Consider the following 23,415-nt stretch of genomic DNA (forward strand, 5'->3'; position numbering starts at 1 on the left):
TCCCCGTGGCCTCTATTATCCTGCTGGCTACATGGCGGAGCAACACACTGCCTACATTGCGCAGTCCGTCTCTGAGATGAGGACACAGAGGACACGGATCACAGGCTCCAACATGTTGAACTGCAGCGCCGCTTTAAAATGAAACTACTTATGCCGGAGCTTTCCAGAGAAGACCAGCCTGATCAGCTGAAATCAATCACAGGGGAGAAGTCGGGTGGAAAATACGTTTCATCAGTTTTACTTTCAGGAGTTTTACTTATTATTTTTTTATTAATACATTATCACTTTTACTGAGGGGGAAGACAGATTTTGTTCATTCTCATGTTTCATACGAGGGCTGCAACTGGAGATTGTTTTGGTCATTGGTTATTCTAGCGATCATTCTGATTAATCCGGTGTCAAAACTGGCAGATTTTTCATTTGGCCTTTTAAATATTTTTTTTATACAATATTAGAAATACATTAAGAGGTGAAAATAAGCAAATAATCTTTTTTTGTTTTTTAGATAGACATTTTATTACCTAGAATGCAAAAACAGCATTTCTGATTGTACCAAATGATGTATCTAGAGCTCTCAGTGACGTGCGGTCAGGTGAGGCAGACCCTCAAAATAAAATATAATAAAATCATTTATAAAGATATTTTCACCCTGTAGTTTGTACTATAAAGTACCTATTTTTCATTGAATTTAACCAAATCTGATTATTTTTTTCTTCAAAATCGCCGAATTTTCGCATTTTCCCATTAAAATGCTTGGAAGCGAAGCCGGTGAGGCAGCAGTGAGCTGAGCCTCACCTGGGATTGCGCAACCTCTCGCTAACTGCACTGGCTGCCACTCTATGAGAGCATGCTCCTCCTGTCTGTACGTCGCCAATAAAATGGTTAAAAACATTTAATGTATGGACTGATTTTCCATAATTTAGCTTATGTACTTAATGTACTGTGTTTTTATTGTCACCAACTGTGTGTGTAACATGTTTCGTGTGCTGAGGAGTGATCAGAAACGGCAGAGAACAAATTCGAGGCGAGGCAGGCAGTTCTCTTGCCTCATTGCAGGGGGCGCTAATGAACCCAAACAACTGCAGAGTAGGAGACAGTAACAACAAGCTAGCTATACATTAGCTGAGCTGATACAGAGAGCGAGAAAGACGTGGTTTTGAGTTGTACTTTAACGGTTTCTCCCTGTGTTGTTAAGCACAGAAAGAAATTAATAATATCGACATGTTTGATTGAGATAACGGAATTATTCTGCGGCGGCGGCGTGGGTAAGCATCACATGTTAAAGAATAGTCTTTTTGCCCTCCAGCATTGTACCATGCGCTAAATTTCCTTATGTTAACAATAACATGCAGGGGTCTAGATTTGTAAATCTGATTATAATTAAGTCGGTGCCTCGCCAGCTATGAATCTCACCGCAGATACATACATATATATATATGTATATATATATATATAAATATATATATATATATACATATATATATATATATATATACATATATATATATATACATATATATATACATATATATATACACATATATATATACATATATATATATATATACACACATATATATATATATATATATACACACACACATATATATACATATATACACACACACACACACACACACATATATATATATATTTAATATATATATATATATACACACACATACACATATATATATATATGCACATACACAAAATGTTTTTTGAGCAGTTTTATACAATTTCATAATTGTATAAAACTCTGTGTTGTTCTTTTAGCAAACAGCCTTTTCTTGAGCCTGTATACTCTAGATAACAATAATCTCAATAATTGATTAATCATAATTAATTCGATTAGTCGTTATTGCCCTAATTTGAATGTTTTACTGGGATTCCCTCATAATCCTGAAAGTCTTTCCTGTGCACAGTGTGAAGTGTGACCTGCCGCACCTGTTGCCAGGGAGACGGGAACCAGCCTGACACGGAGGCGCCGGACGATGTTCTGGCAGGAACCACCCGGGGGCGCTCTGGGCACGGCGCTCCACTGCAGACCTGCTGGAGATCCAGTGAAGGTTTGGCCATATTTCTGCACCGCCGCACGGGATACTCCACATACCTGGGCAGAAAGAGCCACACCGTCTACTCAGAACGTCTGAATCCAGACGACGCGGCGGGGCCTCCATTGTCTGCGGCGCTCTACTAAAGTGTGATGAAAGTGGCGGTGTGTAGCTGGAGCCAACATACCCTCCCTGTGAGTCTCTCTCCCCACAGCGAAGCTCTCTTCTCTGGACGCCTGAGCCACAGGATCTGGAGCACTGAGACAGAGCAGGTAGGAGGGAGAACCTTAGAACCAGCAGGGTTCCTGTCGCAGCTCTTACCACAAACTACTTCATTCTGACAATTTGAAGTCATTTTATGTGATGAGCTGAACATTTGCACTTTTTATATCCGTTTGGTAAATTTGAATTCTACCCAAGAACATGATGTCAGAATGACAATATTATCGTAGTAATATGTGGGACAATTTATTGTCCAGCAAAATGTGTCACCCTGACAGGCCCGGCTGTATTTCAACATTAGCGTCTTTCTTGCAAGTTTTCCACTAAGAGCAAATTTGTGGGATATAAAACTACTAGTTGTCCTGGTGACAGATTCCCATATATGACATATACTAATGAGATGACTTTGAAAAGGAGCTGGTAGAATTTGTTTTTGGCATTATCATAATAAAAGGGTGAACATGAAAGCATGTCATACTTCTGAGATTTTTAGTTGAAAACTATCATATTCTCCAGACTATAAGTCGCCCCACGCTGCAAAACCACAAAATCTTACCAAGTATTTCTGGTCTAGTTTCCAGTGCAGATGTCATAGTGCACTTGAATTAAGACAAAACTCTCACTCAATAGTAACTTTTCAGTACAATACAGGAGCTTGTTTTAAGTCAATTATTCCTTTATATTGATGAAAAAGTACTAATCCTACTGGTAGATTAGTTAATCTATAACATGGGAAAAAATGATTGTCATGAGTGAAATAATCTGCTAGTGGAACTTTTTTTTTCCAATATTAAAGAATTAATGACTTAAAAAAATCTCCTTTGTCTTGCTGCAAGTTACTTGTATGTTAGTTTCGTCGTCTTCCAAGATATTTCCACTGAAAGGTAGACCAAAGATCTTGGTAAGATATTTTGATTTTACACGCTGTCTGTCAAAAAAATGAGCCAGATACAAGTCGCTCCTGACTTAGCAAAACAATAAAAAAAATTGTGAAAATTTATTCCACTACACAAAATTCAAACAGTGTAACTTTATGATATCATTTATAATATTTTTTTTAACATACTATTATAGCATAACATTTCACAATATAATAATTGCTGTATTTGATGCACAGACGTGCTACTATTTTATCATTAATATATTAGTGCTGTGCAGTGATGGCTGCTTTTAATCTGAAATCAACAACTGGCACCAGGTCAAGACCACCTAACCCGAGACCAAGACAAGACCAAGACCTTTAGGGTCCGAGACCAAGTCAAAACCAAGACCAGCGCCCCGCGCTATATGATACGATAAAATGTGAAATATGATCAAAATTACTTCTCAAATTGATCTGAAAAATCCATATAAATTAATAAATTTAACCAATATTAAAAGCAGAACAAACTCTTTGTTTCGCTTTGCTTCCATCTCTGTCCTACCATCCGTGGTGGTCTCGTGCCATCCCTAAAAAGATAACGCCCTGCGTGTTTGTCCATGTTGCTCATGTCAGAAACCACCATTGTCTGTACCATTAAACATAGCAATTGAGGCAATGCCCTGACGCTCAACTATGAACACTGATCAAGGAGCAACAAGCAAGACATAACCAAGCACAAGACGCTACATGAAGCCAGGCAGTCTGACACCATGGCAGACTACCATTACAGCTGCCACTTTGAACGAAAACAATCAAAGAGCAATGTGCATGCTCTGTGTGCTCTTTGGTTAATGAGTTTTACAAGGGCGTGTGTTGTAGTTGACTGCAGCTGCAGCCAGACCCTGCTTTAAATACACTTTGAAACCACGACAATGCATGTATATCTATATAGTTATGAAAAACAATTTAACGACTTATTTTCGTCATAACTTGTTGCGTATGGTGAACTGACAACTCCTCTGACTGTTGGACTTCTTAATGAGCAGGCATGGTACTCACTGCATGTATCCTATTCTAACAGAACGACTCTCAGTGACACTCCAGTCCTATCTAATAAGTAAAGAGACGAGCAGATGAATCGTACTGTATCTGAATGTCGCATCAATATATTGCAGCCTTTTGGACACAGCGCCGTTGTCCCATATATGCGACAAGTCAGTCAACATCTCCGCACAATAATTCAGCACAGTGAGTGACAACTTTTTTTCATCACAATGCTTATGTGTCTCTATACAGATAGCTTTGCTAACGTCACGTCAACGGAGCTTACCTTTCTTTGAGCTTCTTTTCTAAGTGACGAAAAAAGTTGGACATTGTCCCCACCGACTGTGAAAGCAAAGCGCTGCTGAGTTAGCTGTGGACATCGGATTTCTTATGATTTATGCAGCGCTATTCTATCACTGACTATTAGACAGACATCTTCTGCCGCTCAGAGAAAACCACTGCGCATGTCTTGGAGCACCGCGGGCGAGTGAAAGGTGGGGAGGGGGAGGTAGAAACAGAAACACATAATTGGCAAGTCACGTTATTGGTTGGATTTTAATCAGTGCATTTTGTATCCACTGAAAACAAAGATGTAAACAAATAAACTGGACAGTATGCTGTACGTTAAGTGGTATTTTCACAGTTGCGGTCTCGACTGGTCTTGAAAAAAAAATGCAGAGTCCTCAGAGCCCGAGTCCAAGACGAGACCGAGACCATCAAAAAAATGGTCTCGAGACCAAGACCGATCTCGAGTAGTACAACACTGTCTGGCACCGTCACTGATTGCTCATTATCATCATGTTCATTATTTTTCACAATCAGACAATTACTCATCTAGTCAGTGAAATGATTACAGCTGTGTAAGTGCTGCTGGGAGGACAGAAAAGGCAGCCAACTGGAAACCAATTAACAACTGTATACAAAAAAGTAGAAAGAGGAAAATCCTGTTTGCTTGATAAAATTGAATAAATTAATGGGGAGTGATCAGACTGCAGTCAGCTAAAACACTAATTGCAAGTTGCTTTCATCTGAGCAACATGTTTTTTTTTCTCTCTCTGCTCAGGTTGTTGTTTTTTTTCTTTTAGGCTGTATTATTTTCAACAAGCTTCTAACAGGGAGGTAAAGCTGAGCAGTAATGATAGTTCCAAATGAAGCGAGCCGCCTCGCATGCTAATCTGTTGGAGCGGCGAGACACATTTCTCTGAAAGAAATCTCTATAAATGACTGATAAGTGTGTCTGAAAAACGAGAAAAAAAAGAAACATCTAAGAAGTCTGCTACATTTGAAGGGAAGCATGCAAACTGCTGCTGAAGGAGAAAAACATGTTCTGTTGGTTCACTTATAAAGAGAAATAAGGGAGGAATGTATAATTAATATTTCCACCTGTGTTGGGGACCACAAGCTAAAATGCGCCAACTCCACAGCTCTAATAATAAAGAGCTTTGGTGTAGAGCAGGGGTCCCCAAACTTTTTCCTGCGAGGGCCACATGACTGTTCCCTTTTCTGGTCGGGGGCCGGTCTTAGTTTTTCGAGAAAGAAACCTTAGAAAAGTTTTGTTGGATTACTGCCGACGACATATTCGCGTTTGCACATAGATTTTTACCCAGAATGCAAATGGAAAAAAACCGTGAGCGAAACGGTGACTGATACTGACTAGTATATATTCCATTGAGGGAAACTAAGTTTCATATCTGCTTAAGAGCCCCCCTGGTGGTTGAAGAAAAATCCACATATATATGAAAAAAACACTGAATGCTCTCTAGTATTGTTCAGTGGCTGGTATAGCGTGTTCTGCTAGCAATTAGCAGAAGCTAAAGTGCTCATGGTTTCAGTTTTATAGATCTTAAGTAGCCTATTGCTAACTCTGTCTATGATTTTGTCTAATTTTGGGCTTCTATCAGAAATAATGCAGGACTCCAGTAGATTTTACTGCTAATTGATTTGCTTAATTAACTCTTAATTGTTGTACACCTGCCACTGGTCAATGAAGTTTTCAAAAAATAAGTAACACGAAAAGAGGAAATGAAACTGCTCTGTAAACAGACTTCAATACAGACATCAAACTACTTGCACAATCCTTAACAGTCCATAACCAAAACTTGACAGATGTTAAAATTTGTTAAACTGAAGCAAGAAATGGAAAAGTCAATTAGCACTTTATAACTTATTCGGAAAACCTAGTTTTGGTATGCTCCACATTTTCAGGGATTGGTTTTGCCGGGCGTCGTTCCTCCTCGGAGCCAGCGTTTTGTCTCACCTCTCCCCAGGGCGTTGGGATCCACTGCAGCCTGTCGTTCTTGGGGCAGCGCCTCAGGACGCAGGTCTCCTGGGCTTTTGGCCTGTGGTGCTGCCTGCACATGCTGTCAGGCACCACCACAGCGTGGGCGCCGGGGTCCATGCTGCGGCAGAACACGGTCCGCTTCCTCAGGCCGCGGCCGCACGATTTGGAGCACTGAGTGATGAGAAGGAGGAAGTAAATCAGGCAAGCTAAAGATCCTGACGCTGTTAGTGACCCATTAGGGAACAATCTAATGACTAAAGGGACTCTGTCAGAGATTCATGCTCAGGCTTTGTAACTTCGACTGTCTTGTCTTTGTTTTATCCTTCAGTTTCCTTCACATTAAGAGGTGAAATCCTTGGCACAGACATTATGGGTGAATTTGTTATTCCCCGTGTGGTTGGACAAGCAACCAGAAGGTCACCGCTTTGATGGCATCGCATTATGAAATACGATAAACTGTTGGCTGTGAGACGAATGTGACTCCCATCGGCGTGTCCAACAACAGGAGACAGAGGCGCGGTAAACTCCACATGAACCGCAGAGAGACGGACGACAGAGTCAAACTGCTCCGTGGGGACTGAGGGACGCAGCCAGAGAGGCTTTTATCTAACAGCGACCTATTCATTTATCTTATAACACACACACTCACTTGTAGATCAACATGCGTATTGCAGTTTTTCAGCAAAGGTTGCTTTCGCCTCTGGAAGACTGCCAGCTGAACTAGTGTTGCAAACCTAAGGAGGCACCATTCCACTTTTTTCACTTCTGATACCGATGCTGATACCAGTATCGATACCGATACTGGTATCAATACTGATACCGGTATCAATACTGATCCAATATAATAGTACTTGAATTGCCTAAAAGTACTTTTTTAAAAACACAGACAAATATATGTATACTGAATTTCAAATTTATCTGATAACTTTGCACCATCATGCAATTAGGACTGTAATAGCCAGTGTAAAATAAGTAAGCAGGAAAATGAAACTGATAAAAAGAACAGGCTGACTATATTCGTCAAATAAAAATAAACTGCAACAAACCTGCTCTCAAATGGTTCAGGAAAATAGTTATGAATGTAAAGTAAATGATACAATATGACGATGATCAGGACACAAAGCACAGAATTAGACTGAGTAGATCTGCCCTTGGTGACAATATAGCCATATTGTCACCAATAATCAATCTGGAATTTTTTTTTCAATATTGTGACCAATAAAGATATTAATATGAACTTGGTGCATCTCTTATTGGACCAGTAACTGCAGCTAATCATGATGAACCTCCTGGCTGTAAACACTGCATACAGTGGATGTAGTCGGAGACTGAAGGTTTCTGCTGAGTTTAAATATAAAGGAGACAAAGTGTTTTCAACTAAAACATGCTGAATTCATTTTAAACGTGGAACACAATAATAAAAGACTGCAGAGAATAATTAACAATAGAAATGTTTAAATTTTATATTTAGTTAAAAGAAAAAAAAGCTTTTTTTGCAGTATGGCACATTAAAGTCTCAGATTATCAGTGTCTCCCACATGTCCAGCAGGGGGCAGCAAAGGGATTGAAATAGAATATCCAGAGAGCTTTTCTCTACTTCCTGTTTAAATTAATATTACCACCTCCAGCTAAATGCAATCAGCACCAATAAAACATAAAGGTGAGCCATAATGTTTTTCATTAACATGTCTTGCAACAGTATAGGTCAAGTCATTGCCCTTAATGGATCTGCTATGTTCAGTCAGAGGATGGGATGTTTCTCCTCTATATATTGTACTACATGGGTGCTGTATCATTTTTACATGTGCCGGTGAAAAAACCTTTTACAGTGATGATTAAACATCGAATCTGTTTGACTTCATAAAAGTGGGCGTGGACGGTTGACCTTTTATGAATATCTTAAAACTGATGGCAGCACAAACAAAAAGCTCCTCGTTTCAGGACCAGTTTATCAGTGAGACCTCAGATCCGTCCCATGAAAAATGACAGCAACTATCAAAGAAACCCATTTAGTTCTCACTTTCATGGAAGCAAATAAATAAGAAATAAAAAGAAAATAAGACTTATTTATAGATTCAACACAAAATGGAGCTGAATAGAATAGAAACTGTACAGAGAAAGCTGCTCGGTTCTTATAAGATGCTGGTTTGGACCCACCTGGGACCAGGACCCTGAGCTCCACTCCGGCGGGCAGGCCTGGGTGTGGCACGGCTGGATTTGGGCCGGAGAGATGACGGGACAGAGGGAGTGCGCCGCCGCCTCATCCCGCTGGTAGGTCACCTTCCTCATGCAGCGCAGCGTCCTGGTCTGCTGGCCCCCCCCACAGGAGCGGCTGCAGGGCCCCCAGTCCCCCGGGGCCCAGCTGCAGAGGGACAGGAAGAGCAGGGGCGTGAAGCGACAGCGACCGGAGGAGTTGGGTCTAAACGTGCGTTCTCAGGCTGAACTCGGGCTCTGTTATCAGGAAGCCGACCACATCACTGAGCTCCCAATCAGAGTTCAACCACAGGTTTAGACCTCGGCCTGCTTTGCTTATTTTCGTCCTTAAAGAACACCGTTACAACGTAAACCATCAGTGATTGCCATCAAAAAAAAATTAAAAAAAACTCCAAATCGCATTAAAACGTCCAATTATCCATCTGTTAAACACTTCAAACAGGTTGGCATCCAAACTTATGATTCAATATGGAGCAGAAATGCTGACCTTAATTTATATATCCATGACCCAGCCGTTGTATGCATCATTATACTTTCGTTTCCTATGAAACTAAACATAAAAAACCATACTGTACACAACTCTGCAGGAAAGTTTTCCCAGATTTCCTCAGCCTACCACAGTACCGCTCAGCGTAGGAAAAAGGGGATTTGCACCCAACAGGTTTTGCTGTTTTGTTGCACTTAAATGTTTCATGATTATATGTCAGATTGTGCTAGTTTTGATAACTGAACAGTATTGTTATGTTGTAATTTTGTCAGTACTGGACAGTATATTGTTCATAATTTTGTTCTTTTAGTATATTTTTATATTTCTATTTTATATTAACCAACATGCCGTAACAGAATGTCACTTTGCTGCCATTTCCCCACAGTGTCACAATAAAGGATATTTCTATTCTACTCCAGGGTTTCAGCAGGTTTCACCAATTCAAACTTAAGAGTTTTGGACACCATTTGAAGACAATTATGAATGAAATATAAAGATCTGTATTTTAGTTTAACAGCTGCATCACAACAGATGTACAAAGCAAAATCACATATTTTATAGGGTTTGTTATACTATATATATGCATATATATAAATAACATTACTTGCCAAATTTACTACAGATGTTTAGTTGAAGACATTGGTACTGTTCCTTTTGACTCCAATTATAGACGCAAAAAAAGCTGGCTAGTTAGTACAGATAAATCAGTAGCTAATTAGTGATTATGGAACGCAATGAAGATGTCTGCATTTTGCCTGTCAGAAAATAACTGATTATTTGTATTCTAGGCCAAATTACATTTGTGAAATTTTTTTAAGGCATCAAGTTTAGATGCATGAAATTGAGACTTTTTAAGGATATGCAGACAACATTTATTCTATTGTATTCTATTCATACAGGTCCTATTTAAGTGATGAAAAAATGGCTTGTGATACTGGACTAACACATTACTTGGTTTGGATAGCTATAATTCCTGCTTTGCCATTAAAACCACAAAAACAAGCTGCATTGTTTTTGGCACCATGGCACACAGGCAAACTTCAACAAAATGAAAACTTTGGCAATCACATGCTACATAGAGGCAGAAGGAGGGGATGACCCGACCAATCTGTCCACTTCGGAGACGACAAACTACCAAAGAGACCGTTCCTACACACTGCTGACCTGCTCCAGGGGAAGAAAAAACAAAAAAATGCTTTCATTCCTCTTCAGATGGCAGAGGAAAATGAAGCAGCAGGACTGAACCGCACTTTGGACGTTAGCAGGTTGTGGACCACTGGGAGCCGAAAGCATCGGTTCGGGACTTTTGGCCTGAGGGCTGTTTGTTTCTCTTTCCCCCATCTGTTTCCCTGACTTATAAATAACAGTATATCATTAGAGACAAGTGGCGGATGTGCCACTCCGCTTTGCTGCAAAACCAATACAGATGTAGCCATAATTTGTATATCTCAAATATCTCACGAAACTGATGTATATTTTAAGGTAGGACCAGAAAATGCGGTTCTGTGGAGCCAAATTCTTACTTTTGTTAGCAGTCGATTGCACATCTGCAGAACTGGTAGCACAAACGGGTGGATCAGTTTGGATTGGTCTGAAACATTTCATACATAATTCAACATTTCTGCGAAATGTTTTTTTTGTTTCTTTCGTGTGTTTTTTAATTGAATTAATTTCAAGGGCTGTAATTAATTAATAACATTTTAATCAAAATATGATTGAAATGTTCCACCTTTGTTTGAATAAATAAAATAAAAATACACAATTAATTGTGTTAAAATGTTTAACACAATAATCTATGTGAATAACTGATCAAAATGAACACATTAAAGTCCCGGCTCTGACTAAAGCAAATAACACCCTTAAAAATTTTACTATTTGAAAATCTAAAGAATTCTAACTTTTCTAAAATAGTTAGATAAGTCACGTGATCATTGCCAAGTATCCATCTGTTTAGGAAAAATAAAATACAGTAAATGTGGGTTTGGTTTATTTGGTCTCTATTTTGACCAAATAAACCAATGAAAGAAAATCACTAACAACATATATCTAAGTGCAGCTAGCCAGAATGATGGAGCTCTTTTTCTAAAGAAAATAATTCTCCCTGCCTCCCTGTTTTACAATAGAAATGCTGCTACACCACAGTTCAGCACTGTGTTGGTGTAAGAAGAAGCTAAAAGCGTGCCTGAAGCTACAGAGCTAATGGAGTGAAGGGAATCAAGGCTTGTGTTTGGGGGGGTTAACTTCTCCATGACCAGACCGACTGGGCCCCGCAGGAATCCCTCCGTCTCTGCACAATGAAACATGGAGAGGGCTGTCAGCACTCGTGATACACTCCTTAGATATAAACAGGCATTCTTACAGTCTCCCCCCGTCAGACACACACACACACACACCCACACACACAGTTCGAGTGCATCCCATCTCATTGTCAGCTTCTCTTTTCTGCTGGGGCTGTTGAATGCGAGGCCATACATCCTGGAGATCTTAATGCAGTCTTTAGAGCTTTCATGCTGTTCACTCAACTCAACTTTCTTCCGGTGAAGCACGCATTAACCAGTCTGTTACACACATAGAACACTTCAGAAACGGTGTCTACTCCTATATATAAGATAATTCATGGGTGTCAAGCTGCTGCTCTTAGCTGAACGGACAATTCTTCTGACACCAAGGCTATTTCCTTCACCAAAAAGAGTTGGGAAGCTCAGGACCAACAACCAGGCCGTCTGATAGCTTTCACTGAGACAAGAGAAACTGTATGCTAAAGATTAGGAGCAGTTACTTCTCAGGTAACTGATAGTTTGACTTGTTTAGCCCATAAACAAATTTAGCACAGACCTGATAGCATGGCTCCCTGTTAGCATGGTACCCTGTCAACACGACTACCCTTGGCATGGCTACTTGTTAGCATGTTCCTCTGTTAGCATGACTCCCTGTTAACATGTTTCCCTATTAGCAAGACTCCCTGCTAGCATGGCTCTCTGTTAGCATTGCTCCTTGCTAGCATGGCTAGCAGGGAACAGAGTTCCTCCTAGGATGCTAGGCTACATACTTACCTTGTGGTTGAACTCAAAATCTATTATTTAAGCCTCAAACATTTAGAGAAAGTGTGCATGTGAAGTTTTATTTTGCGCAGTGCAGTTGTGTTTGTGTCTATGTGTGTACTCTCTCTGACCCCCTGCCTGTTCTTTTGGGGCAGTGTTGTAAATCAAGCTAGCTCCACTTCTCCAGCCAAAAGCCCTACAAGCTATAAGACAGAGAGAGAGAGAGAGAAAAAGAGAGAGAGAGAGAGAGAGAGAGAGAGAGAGAGAGAGAGAGAGAGAGAGAGAGAGAGAGAGAGAGAGGCCATTTATTCAACTCTTTACTCCAATGCACTTTCACCCAGTTTGCTCCTATGAATTCTGTGTTTGGTCCTAATGCAGACTTTTAAAAATGCATACCTTGAAGTGCTCTGTCTAGACTACCAAGATGCAACTTGGATTGTATGCATGATTTCATGCTCAGAGAGCAACAATCAGTCTAACAAGGTTTAGATGATTTCTTCAAATCTGTTTATCTGGCTCCAGTTATATTTTCTGTTCTATTAATTCTATTTTTAAGTTATTTGCTGAAGCTTTTTTAAGTTAAAAATAGGATTATTTAAATTTAAGGTCAAGATTATGTATTTGTTTTTTGACAGATAATCTGTGGAGAAAATAAGAAACTAGAGTGATGGAAAGCAGGCCTTCCATCCTCAGACTTGGAGCTAATTACCAGACATATGCAAAACGGTGCACTGAAATTACAAGATTTAACTGCTTTTATTGTTTCAAAACCAAATAAAAAAAAATGATTTATAAGTGGAGTTTTTCTTATCTTCTCATCAATCAAAGGTGCTGTCTTTTGTTTGTTCAGGCTGAAATTTAAGCTGAAACCAGAAGTTTGCAGAGACCGAATAAAAAGATGTTAGCTTCGCTTCCTTTGATTATAAAATTGCACAATTTGGCATTTCGAAACTAAAAATTTGCTTAATCAAAATAAACCAACTTTTGGCGGTGCAAACCACAAAGACAGAAAGTAGTTGGAGTATCATGATGTTTTTTATTGACTTGCTGCATGAACAAACTTATTGATGTATGATTTTTAACTGCGTTTCTTATTTCTTATGAAAAAACGTAACAGCCAAATTGCGTTTTTTTTAAACGTTAGCAAAATAATGACAAATTTTTGCGCACATTTGTAATGGAAATGCAGCTGCATATTTCTTTTTATCTCACTGCCTGAAGTTAAATCAGACCAAACTTCTCTCTTTTTAGGTCAAAATAAATACAACTCTAACTTCTAAGGTTTGTGCCTTTATTTCCTGTACATAAACTTATGGTTTGAACTTTAAATCCAAGTCGTCAAACAGCAACAACTGTCTTCCACATTAACACAGAGAAAAGCAGGCATAGCAAATGCAGAGAGCTCCTGTGTGCGTCTTTGCATGGGAAGAATGTTTCCATTTTTAAGGGAGGAAAAACAGGAGAAAAAGGAAAAATTACAGAGTGGGCCGAGGAATGAGACGAACACAGAGTGCAGAGTGGCGGCACACCGCAGCCAGCAGCGCGACCGCAGTGCATACATGCGTCTGTGTGCGCACCTATAATAAAACGGTTCCACGGCATCCTGAAAATTTGGCGACATTAGAGCCACCGCCACAGATCCCACAAGCAAGGAGAGGCAACGAGCGCCTCTGACCCACACGCAGTCTGAACACTTACTAGGCTGGACAGGGCTGCGTGTTGCAGAGATGGGAACCTAGAGCGGGCCTGGTGTGGGGGTTACACATGCTGGAGTTGGCCTGGGTGCGGTGGTCCTGCAGGCAGATGGCCTTGCTGGAGATGCGACCTGAAAGACGTGAGGAGGAAGGTTTGATACAGCAGACATCTGGTGAGGAAAGTCAAGTAGCTGAGGGAAAGCATTTAGTAAACTGTAGATAAAGTGTGACTCACTGATGGGACATTTCTAAAAAGATGTGCATAAGAAAGTTGTTAATCTTCCAGTTTAGCTGGAAAATGATTACATTTTCTGTCATTATGCAGTGAATTACACACTGCATAATGATAAACGTGACAAAATGTGTTTTACATTTTGTGACAAGCACAAACTTTAAGATTCTCTGTGATAGACCAAAACAGAATGTTAGGAAAAACTGAAGTATTTTGCGGTCAGATTAAATGAATCAGGCTTAAATCTCCACTTTGACTGGTCCATTCCAACATATGAATATACTTTGATGTAAAATTTCCATCTTATCTCTGGTGGTCCGTGTCCAGAACCCACTAACAGGCTTTCCTACCTTAAAACCTGTAAGCTAACTTGGTCATGTCAGTTGCAGGATTTCATGCACACACCTATTTAGATGGAGTTTGATACAGTATGGAACCGTACAGAACTGTTTAAAATAAATGTTCAATCCAGACCGTTTGAATAGAAAACTTGGTTTCTGAATCGAGAATCGTTTCTGAATTAAATCGAGACCCCAAAAAAAAAAAAAAATCGGAATTCAATCGAATCGCTTGACATTGAAAGATTTGCATCTCTGTTATGAGGTGATGTAGAACCAGCCTTACCTCCAGCACACGGAGCAGAGCAGTCCGAGCGAACCACACCCCAGCTGTACTCAGGTTTCTTCTCAGTGCGGGGCAGAGTGTACTCCCAAACCACCCCGGGGTTCTTTCCCTGAAGAAGGATCTGTCAGGCAAGAAAACACTCAGAAAGGTTTCAGGAGAAATAAATCACAGTTCTCTTATAAACTAAAACCCACATCTTTGAACAACTTTACCAGGTCCTTGAACGCCAAAATCCACCATTCTAATATATAACCCATTAGAAGAGACTAACGACCAACAGGGATGTGGTATCCTGCTCCGGCTGCTAAGGGTCACGTGTCTTGAAAACATGACTCAGGAAACACTGCAGAACATTACTCCACCTCCAACTCCAGCACAAATTAACGCAAGAAGGAAAGCAGACATCCCTACCATTAAACCAAGGACAAGGAGATATTTATTTGCAATACTTTTTATTGTCAAGGTCAACTTCCTTTTACATTCAAGTGATAAATAAAAGACTACCAGTATGTACCAGACCTTTAACATCGGACAGCTTTCAGTTATATCTGCAGAACCAATTAACTTACAATCACTGGAGCTGTACACTGAAACTAGTCCTGAGGCGCTTCCACCTACTCAGGTCAACCATCTTGACCCTCTGGCTAGCTGCCAGACAGAGGGTCAAATGAGAATTGTTAATCTGCTGTGAAACAAGAAGCTTTCATTAAACCAGCTCCATGTTTCTGCAAAGAAAACACACACTCTGGAAGGGCTTGTGGCAGGAAACAGTGTTCAATGTGATGATACTCAGTTGTGCGCAAACCTGGACTTTTAGCAGCAACAGTAATGGCTTTTTTAACATATAGATACAGATGATTTGAGATAAATCAACAAAATACACAGTATTAAAAACACTTTAAAAAAATGGCTCAGAAGACGACAGTTATTACAACTACCTAGCTAACTCATGGCATTCATAGTTCTTCTGATGAAGCTAGCTAGCTAGTTGTTGACGTCTAACTAGCTAACTAGCTAGCTTACAGTATTCTTCATCAGTGCTTCTATTTCCACATCACACATTTAGTCAGTGACAGTCAGAGAACCAAGTTCATATCTAAAACACGTTTGAGTGTTTAAGTTTTTTAAATGTGAGGCAAACGACAGAAAAGGCCAAGATGAACAAACACAAAGAACAAAATGTGTGAAAATATTAAAGATCCTCAGGTGGTGTCCACATGCGCACTCAAAGAGCCACGTCCAGACCAGTTAATTCAAACTTTATCCACCATTGCTTGGTGTATTTAATCTAAATGGCTATATAACAATTCAAAAAGATCGAACAGATAAAGTTGTTTGGAATGGGCGCTAGAAAAAGCCTCCTCTCTAATCTGAAGTCGTTTAGCAGGTTAGGTTAGCATGTCGCATAAAACAACACCACAAAACGTTTTAGATCATAGGGGACAATTCCTACAAGATGACTATATGGCTAAGATGACAACACAATACATATAAAACAATCAAGAAACAAACAAAAAAAAAAACTTTAAAGCATCAAAAATTGCACTGCCTGTGTAAAATCAGAGAGGATGTAAGGCTGGTGTTAATCTGACTGCATAGCGACAGCAGATCACAGTGGCGTGATTTTCACAGCTCCGACAACCTCACACATCGCCGAGACACACAAGATGAAGATGAATTACAATCTGTCGGGTGCAGATATCAGGCTGACTAAGTTGTGTTCTGGACTGGCATGACCTTGCCCTGCCAAACCACAAGAATTTCAATTTCACGAGGGAATAATCCCGCTTAGCGTCCACCAAAACGTCCAGAGGCAGCCATATGTTACGTGACGGCGGCGGCTAACTCCTCCTTGTCTCGTGTACCACCCCAATAGCCCCCCACCACCAACTCCCCCCACACTCCTCCGCCAGCTGAGCAGATGAGAGCACCTTGTCACAGCTTACGCTCACACTCCACATGTGCTTTTCCCTTCAGTGTTTCGCACTGAATAAGGAACTGTGAGTGATCCACACTTACATCCTCCCTCACTGTCCTCGTTTTTTTTTTGTTGTTTTTTTAATGTCACAGCATCAGTGTGGCAGAATGTGTGAAGCAGATGAAGATTTGCATTAGGAAGAACTCTAACTTCCCAGCCAAAGACCTTGTTCTCTGACCTTAACTCATCACATCCAAAAAGTTCAATTGCAGAATTCTTAATCTTTTAATCTTGCTCTCCGTCCGTCCTGTCTGTCGGTTCTTATCTCTGTTTCAACCTCTGTCTCCTTTTTGTAATTACTGGATGTACTAATGCAGATTATGCTTACATCATCTGCATGATCTCCGGGTGCTAAGCTGTATAGATACTCGATTGAGACTCTAACAAAAGGCAGATAAATTTATAACTGTTTTATTTTTTATTTTTGCCTTACTTCAAATGTATATGAATATACTCATTGTAACACATAAATAAGTTTTGATCTAAAACTATGTGTCAAATCGGGGTCACCACAGCTTGTGTGGCCCTCAAGACACCAGAGGGACACATGATAAAACAATTGTGTGCTTAGATATTTCATCAATAAAATCAAAGTATTTTTTTAATGTATGCTGCCAAATTACGTCCAGGATCATGGAAACTGACGCTAAATCAAGAGATCCTCATGTTTTTTTTCATGCCAATTTTGAGTTTATTGCAAATTTTTCGCAAAATGGTCAAAAACATCAAGTTTAAGTGATGCTAACTCCCACCTGCAGGTGGCAGTGTTTCATACTTCTACTACACTGCTGCCTCAGCCTTACTTGATGTCACGGTTTGTACAGTTAAGTATGTGATCGAAATGATGAGTAATAAAATAAGGTGTTAGCATGTAGCCTTAGAACCTGATTAGCCTGTTAGCTTTCACCAGTCTGAAGGTCTGTTAAACTCACAGTGACAGAATATAATGTATTACTTATTTCAATACTGGTGACTGTAATATATTTTTATAATTTAAAGCACTTTGTTTCTGAAATGTGCTATACAGATAAACTTAACTTGACTTACAGGTGAGTGAACTGTTACCAATATTGACTGAACTGAACTTCACTTAAAAAATAAATCTGGATTAAACCTTTAAACATTTTATTTAAATTAATGCTGTCACAATATGCAATTAACCCATTAATTGCATGACTAATTAAAATGAGTTCAATAACTTAGATTTTGATTATTACTATTTTATGGAGACATCACAGTCTATTTTATTTACGTTCTGGCTTTAAATGGTTTTTATTTCTGTTTCATTGATCGTTTTGGTTGTCATGTTTTACTGGAAATATTTCAAGTATCTTCCGGTGTTAAGTGTCGTTCTTTGAGACGGCAAACTTACATTATTATGCCATTATCAATATGTTACTTGAAAACCACAATATTATCGCTTAGTGCAATAATTACTGGGGCAATTTATTGTCCAGCAAAATTTGCTATCATGACAGACCTAGTGGCAATAATAAACAAACCAGCACCTTAGAGCCATGGTGCTCACATATCGCAATCGTATATCTGAGAGGACAAATATTTTTAGTGGGATAATACATCTAGTTTTCATGAAGAAGTAATTTTTTTTGTTTTTGGACAACTATTGCTTCCACTATGATATTGCGGTATATTCATAATAATTAGCAGCATGGTTGATGTTGCCTATGAAACCTGGCATTTTTTTTTTTTTTTGCCTCTAGTGGTCTTTATTTGAAAGTAGTTTGACAGGAAAGAGGGTTATGAGAGACAGGGAAGACATGCAGCAAATGTCACCAGGCCGGGAATCGAACCTGTGACCACCAGCATGAGGACTAAGGCCTCAATACATGGGTATTCACCACAGCACCCCGAAACCTGGCATTGTTGAGGTGGAAATAAACTTTGGGTAAATGGTTTGAAATCTCAATAAAGGTCACCAAGGACAATGCTACACTTTTCAAACAGCAACTCACCCTAAGCCACAGACCAAAGTCTCTTCACCAAAATAGCAACATTAGCACTCGGATGCTTCAAGACAGACAAACAAGTGACCGCCAAGGCATGTTAGAAATAAATATAACTCACGGCGGCCAGTCATTCCAGCTCTAACCGCACCGTGTCGGTAGCCCAAGGGACAAAGTGGAGACCAGTTTTTACATGAATATCACCTCACTGTCTGCTCTTCAGCTGGTTTCCACTTCTGTTTTCATGGCCAAGGCTCAGAGGTCAAGAGAAAATAGATACTTCTGCTGACAAAGTTATGCAGAGGAACTTCCCCCACATCCCCGCGCCGTTCGCTCAAACCTCTGCATGACTCGGCCACTTGTGGAACGTCGGTTTTGCCGTCTAGGAAATGCGCTTGTCAGGCGTCGTAATATGCTGTTTCAGGACAGGTACAGACAAGCGCTCCTCACCAAGCTCTGGTTTGTAACAAACCGCTGACTCCAAATGTGAATGAAGGAAGAAAAAAATAAATAAAAAGCTTATAAATCATTGGGTATGCTGTGCAGAACATCTCACTCCAGGCAACCATCTGATTTTATACTTTTCATCCCTGCTTGGACAGAGCAGTTGACTTAAGGACTTTACTCGCTCTAGTAGCTACATGCCTTCAACAAAGCACAGGAGGTCAGTGGCCAGAGGGGACATATCTATGGTTTTGTGTGAACATGAACATGAACCTGAAGTAGTGATTGTGTTAACACTGGAGCTGGCAGTACTAGGGGGCAATGCTGCATTAAAAACATTAATCCCTGCCCTGAGAGAATAATCTTTATAAAATTGAACTATTGGCAAAACCTCTAAATTAAGCACAAAAAGTAGATAATTTTCAATTTGATTATGTCTTTAATGTAAAATACTTCTTGGTAAATCAATTAATCTTATATAACTGAGTGCAATGGTGGGGTAGGGGGCAGACCAGCCAAAGCTAAAGCCAAACTTATTCCTACCTCAAAGCCACATCACGCCCAGAGTTAAAACAGAGCTGCAGTAGCAGCGGCAACTTACTTCAAACACCAGAGTCTCGTTAGTGGGACCGACGGCGTACAGGCTCTCTGGCTTGTTGAAAGAGCGCTGGTAGTCGAACACGGTCCCGCCGAAGTAAAACCTCCCTGGCCAGTCCACGGTCCAATCCCCAGTCAGGTAGTACTTTTTCTTAAGGGAACGTACAGCCAGGTAGCTGGTGGACACTTCCATTTCCTGAACATGAATGCCCCTAGCTCCAGCCGGCACTGTCACCATAGAGTAATACTCTGGAAACGAAGACAGGAAACACACTTAAGGATCAGTAGCAAAAATAAAATTAAAGACAGCCTTTTAGTCCATGCAAGTTTTTCTCTCTTATTCGGTAATTCTTAGTGTATGACTACCAGCGGCAACAGAAAAACTACAACTTTAGTGGAGCTTACCGTTAGCCCGGTGCTGCAGGGTGTACTGGCCCTTAAAGAACTTGCAAGTGGAGTTGTCTCCCTTACAGACCCCACAGGCATCCAGGGAGGCCTTGGAGCCCAGGAGACGGTCACAACCCACAGCCTGAAAAGGGCATTTCGCTCCATTATACAGGTTTCTGGGTCAAGCATTCACTATAGCAGCTCTCAAAAATGTACAGACAGCTGCTAAAACCAAAGGATTTTTGGGAGGGGGGAGAATGAAATCACAAAAATGTTTGATAGATTTTATGTACAACTGAACGAAAAAAAACAAACAGGAAACTGGTTGCTTGCCCTTTTAACTCAATACCAGCCTTCAGTCTCCCTGGGGAGGAGCATATATATAATCTTCTAAAAGATTTGTTTATTCTTAACTAACAGGACATGTCACAGAGACATGTGCAAGAGATTTTGAAATATATACTTCCCATACTGTATTTTTAGAACTACTATATATAAACATGATTTTGGATCATATCAAACAGGGAGACACATATCTAACCTGAAATGACTCCACAGGGCCAATCAGTGATGGCTCTTATGGGAATTGTGAGAACCATCACTAATTCCCTGAAGGAAGGACAAGCCCCTCCTGCCATGCCCTCGACCAATCAAAATGTGAGCAATTATCACGATTTTTATCCAGCAGAAAGCAAGGGAGACATGCATACAAGTAGTAGTATACTTGTTCAGGGCACAAGACTGACAAGATGTATTATATTTTCTAGTCCTTGAGGATCTTACCCCTTTTCTAATGTTGCCCTGGGCAACCACCCATATAGCCCATAATAAACACTGTGAATGGGATCAGTTCAACCTGTATCGGACCCTATGTAGAAGAAAAGAAAAAAAAAAAACAAGAAACCAAGTTACCTCACACACTCCATCAATGCAGACACCTTCTCTATGGTCAGAGCAGGAGGTGCCATCTTTCACCTTGCTGGACATGGCAAAGAAAAAGTCAAAGTCTTCTGCAATGCAGTACAGTTTACAGATGTCCTCTTCTGCAGGGAAGAGAAAGAACATGTAAATGCACTAAAGTTCTTCTAAGACCTGGTGAGTTTTGCTGTTTCAGAATCTGAGCAACTTTTCCAGGGGACTAAAATGGAAATGACAGAAACACTTTGTGAAACTCTGGTGGGCTCATTGGTATATTTAAAAAAAAAAAAAAAAAAATTCAGATTAGTTATCAGAGAGAGGCCTCTACAGCCGCCTCTGATTAAAACAAATGATGGTGAAGGTGACTTGGCCCAGCGACCCATTAAGCATTTCAGAATCTGTTCCTCTCCACATGGTCCCCTCCATTCATCAACAGTTTAAAACCGGCCTGGGATGACAGCCAACACGCTGTTCTTCCTCACCGCACACACACTCTCTCTCTCGCCTTTCTCTGTGTAACAAAGCTGGCCTGCAGGCTTCCTTTTTTTAAATCCTTCCCCTTGTTTGAGTGTACAGGTGGCTACATGTTTCCCATGCACATTACCCACAGCTATAGTTTCCTGCAGCTTTGTGGCTCTGATCATTATGACAGTAAATAGAGTTTGGCATTACAAGGAGTAAACACTTTAGAAAAGAGATTTGGACCAACAGAGGAACACAGAACATACAAGAGTAGGCCCAGGCTTTGGAGAACTCTCTGTACATTCAAGGTAAAAGAACAACACAAGTACATGTCATTCCTCAACAGACCACCTTACCGTCCACTTTTGTGTAAGGTTTCCACTTGTAGTACCAGCCCCTGAAGGGTTTGCTGTTGTACTCGGCACACTGCTGGGCCCGGAAGTCCAAGGCTTTGGAAGGGCAGGGTCTGGTGTTACACAGCTGGTTGAGACGAGTCGAGCCTGGGCAGAATTTACCATTGTTCTGGGGCCTGGGGCAGGGATACAACACGTTTCATTAACAATGCATTTCTGGCAGTCTGCCAATGGCCATTAATGAAGAGCTAACTCAACCTGAATCAAAATGATTGGGTTACAGAAAAGAGGTTACTGACAACTCAGGAATCTATGCTAAATAAATGGTTTTGGTATTGCTTTTAGAATCGACTAAAATATGGTTTGTAACAATGAATAAAAATGTGATTGTCAATAACTTTAAGAAAAGGAATGCTTGGGAGTATTTGCTTGAATATTGTCACTTAAAGGCTGGTGGACATACAGTATACGTCTACACAATCGTATAGTCTGTTAGGAAACGGTTAACATTTTTTACTTTAAACCTCTGGAGTTTCAATCTTAAAATTTTGCTGACTCAAGCATGTGAATGCAGTAATTCAGAAGAAGTAGTTTATTTAATTCATCAGTGTTTGATTATAAAAAAGACAAATTTTCATCTGAAGTTTCGTAGTAACGCATATAAGCTCTTTTTATCTGAAAAATCACCACTTGTTAGACAAATGGCAGCAGTCTTTTGTCTGAAAACACCGGGATGCCATGTCTGACTTCCCAGGCCCTCTTCAATCCTGCTAGGCATTCTCAAACAACCACCAACAGAGAAAATTGAGTTTTGTTGTTTACTAAAGTGGATTGCACATGCATATAAACACCCAAACAGCCTGGGGAACCACACTGTGTCCAATAAAAAATAACTGCTTGTAAAAAAATATTTAGGACAAGAAAGAGTAACCCTTTTAATTTTCAGAAATATCTGTGCCTACAGCAACGGGAAGCACACATTCAGGATGACAGCGTATGTTGTTTTGTTTTTTTCTCCAACTCAGCTGCTTATTGGATCCGTTTAGATCTGGACTCGATCACAGAAGGTCTTTGCTGCCAATGGTGATGGAGATCCTGAAAGGTTTGGAAGCTTGGGCGATACCTGCTCTGCGCTGATCTTCCTCCCTTTAGTGAGACGGGGGATTTGGCCCTGGTTTTCAGAGTCCTGATCCTATTAAGACTCAGCCGCACACAAACACAAACCATATGGTAAGGTGCTTACGGCGGGCTAGTGGGGGACTCCCCCGTATTCGCCATCAGTCAAGTCCTCCTAATTAGAGCACTCGATTGATCCGAAAGGAGAGTTAGATCCTCCTTCCTGATTCCAGACTCTTGTTTTGCCAAACTTCTTGGATCTCTCGTCCTTATCCTCTTTTCCTTCAACAAGTTCTTAAGTGTGCAAACTTCATGACCCCTAAAGGGTGCTTAGATGTCCCAGTAGCCTGGTAAATCTGTCTGGCGACAGAAGCGGAAACCCCTGTAGGTCAGGGGTCATCGTGTCTGCTCTTGCACTCTCTGTGACTCACCTGCTCCCTC

At 40.4% G+C, this 23,415-nt stretch overlaps 1 protein-coding gene across 2 annotated transcripts in view; it reads right to left on the reverse strand.

Annotated features, from left to right (window-relative positions):
* Positions 1-23,415, reverse strand: part of adamts18 (ADAM metallopeptidase with thrombospondin type 1 motif, 18) — a 59,288-nt gene that overhangs the window by 1,816 nt on the left and 34,057 nt on the right. For both annotated transcript variants that reach the window (XM_014969312.2, XM_014969313.2), the window contains 10 exons: positions 21,862-22,034; positions 21,038-21,168; positions 20,144-20,267; positions 19,743-19,987; positions 14,756-14,876; positions 13,904-14,030; positions 8,621-8,825; positions 6,440-6,634; positions 2,242-2,312; positions 1,948-2,113 (listed from right to left, as the gene is read on the reverse strand). In XM_014969312.2, coding sequence (XP_014824798.2) covers positions 1,948-2,113; positions 2,242-2,312; positions 6,440-6,634; positions 8,621-8,825; positions 13,904-14,030; positions 14,756-14,876; positions 19,743-19,987; positions 20,144-20,267; positions 21,038-21,168; positions 21,862-22,034 — 1,558 coding nt within the window. The remainder of the gene's footprint in view (positions 1-1,947; positions 2,114-2,241; positions 2,313-6,439; positions 6,635-8,620; positions 8,826-13,903; positions 14,031-14,755; positions 14,877-19,742; positions 19,988-20,143; positions 20,268-21,037; positions 21,169-21,861; positions 22,035-23,415) is intronic.

The sequence above is a fragment of the Poecilia mexicana genome, unplaced genomic scaffold (assembly GCF_051168715.1).
Source record: "Poecilia mexicana isolate PSO_F unplaced genomic scaffold, ASM5116871v1 scaffold_3, whole genome shotgun sequence".
Taxonomy (NCBI): domain Eukaryota; kingdom Metazoa; phylum Chordata; class Actinopteri; order Cyprinodontiformes; family Poeciliidae; genus Poecilia; species Poecilia mexicana.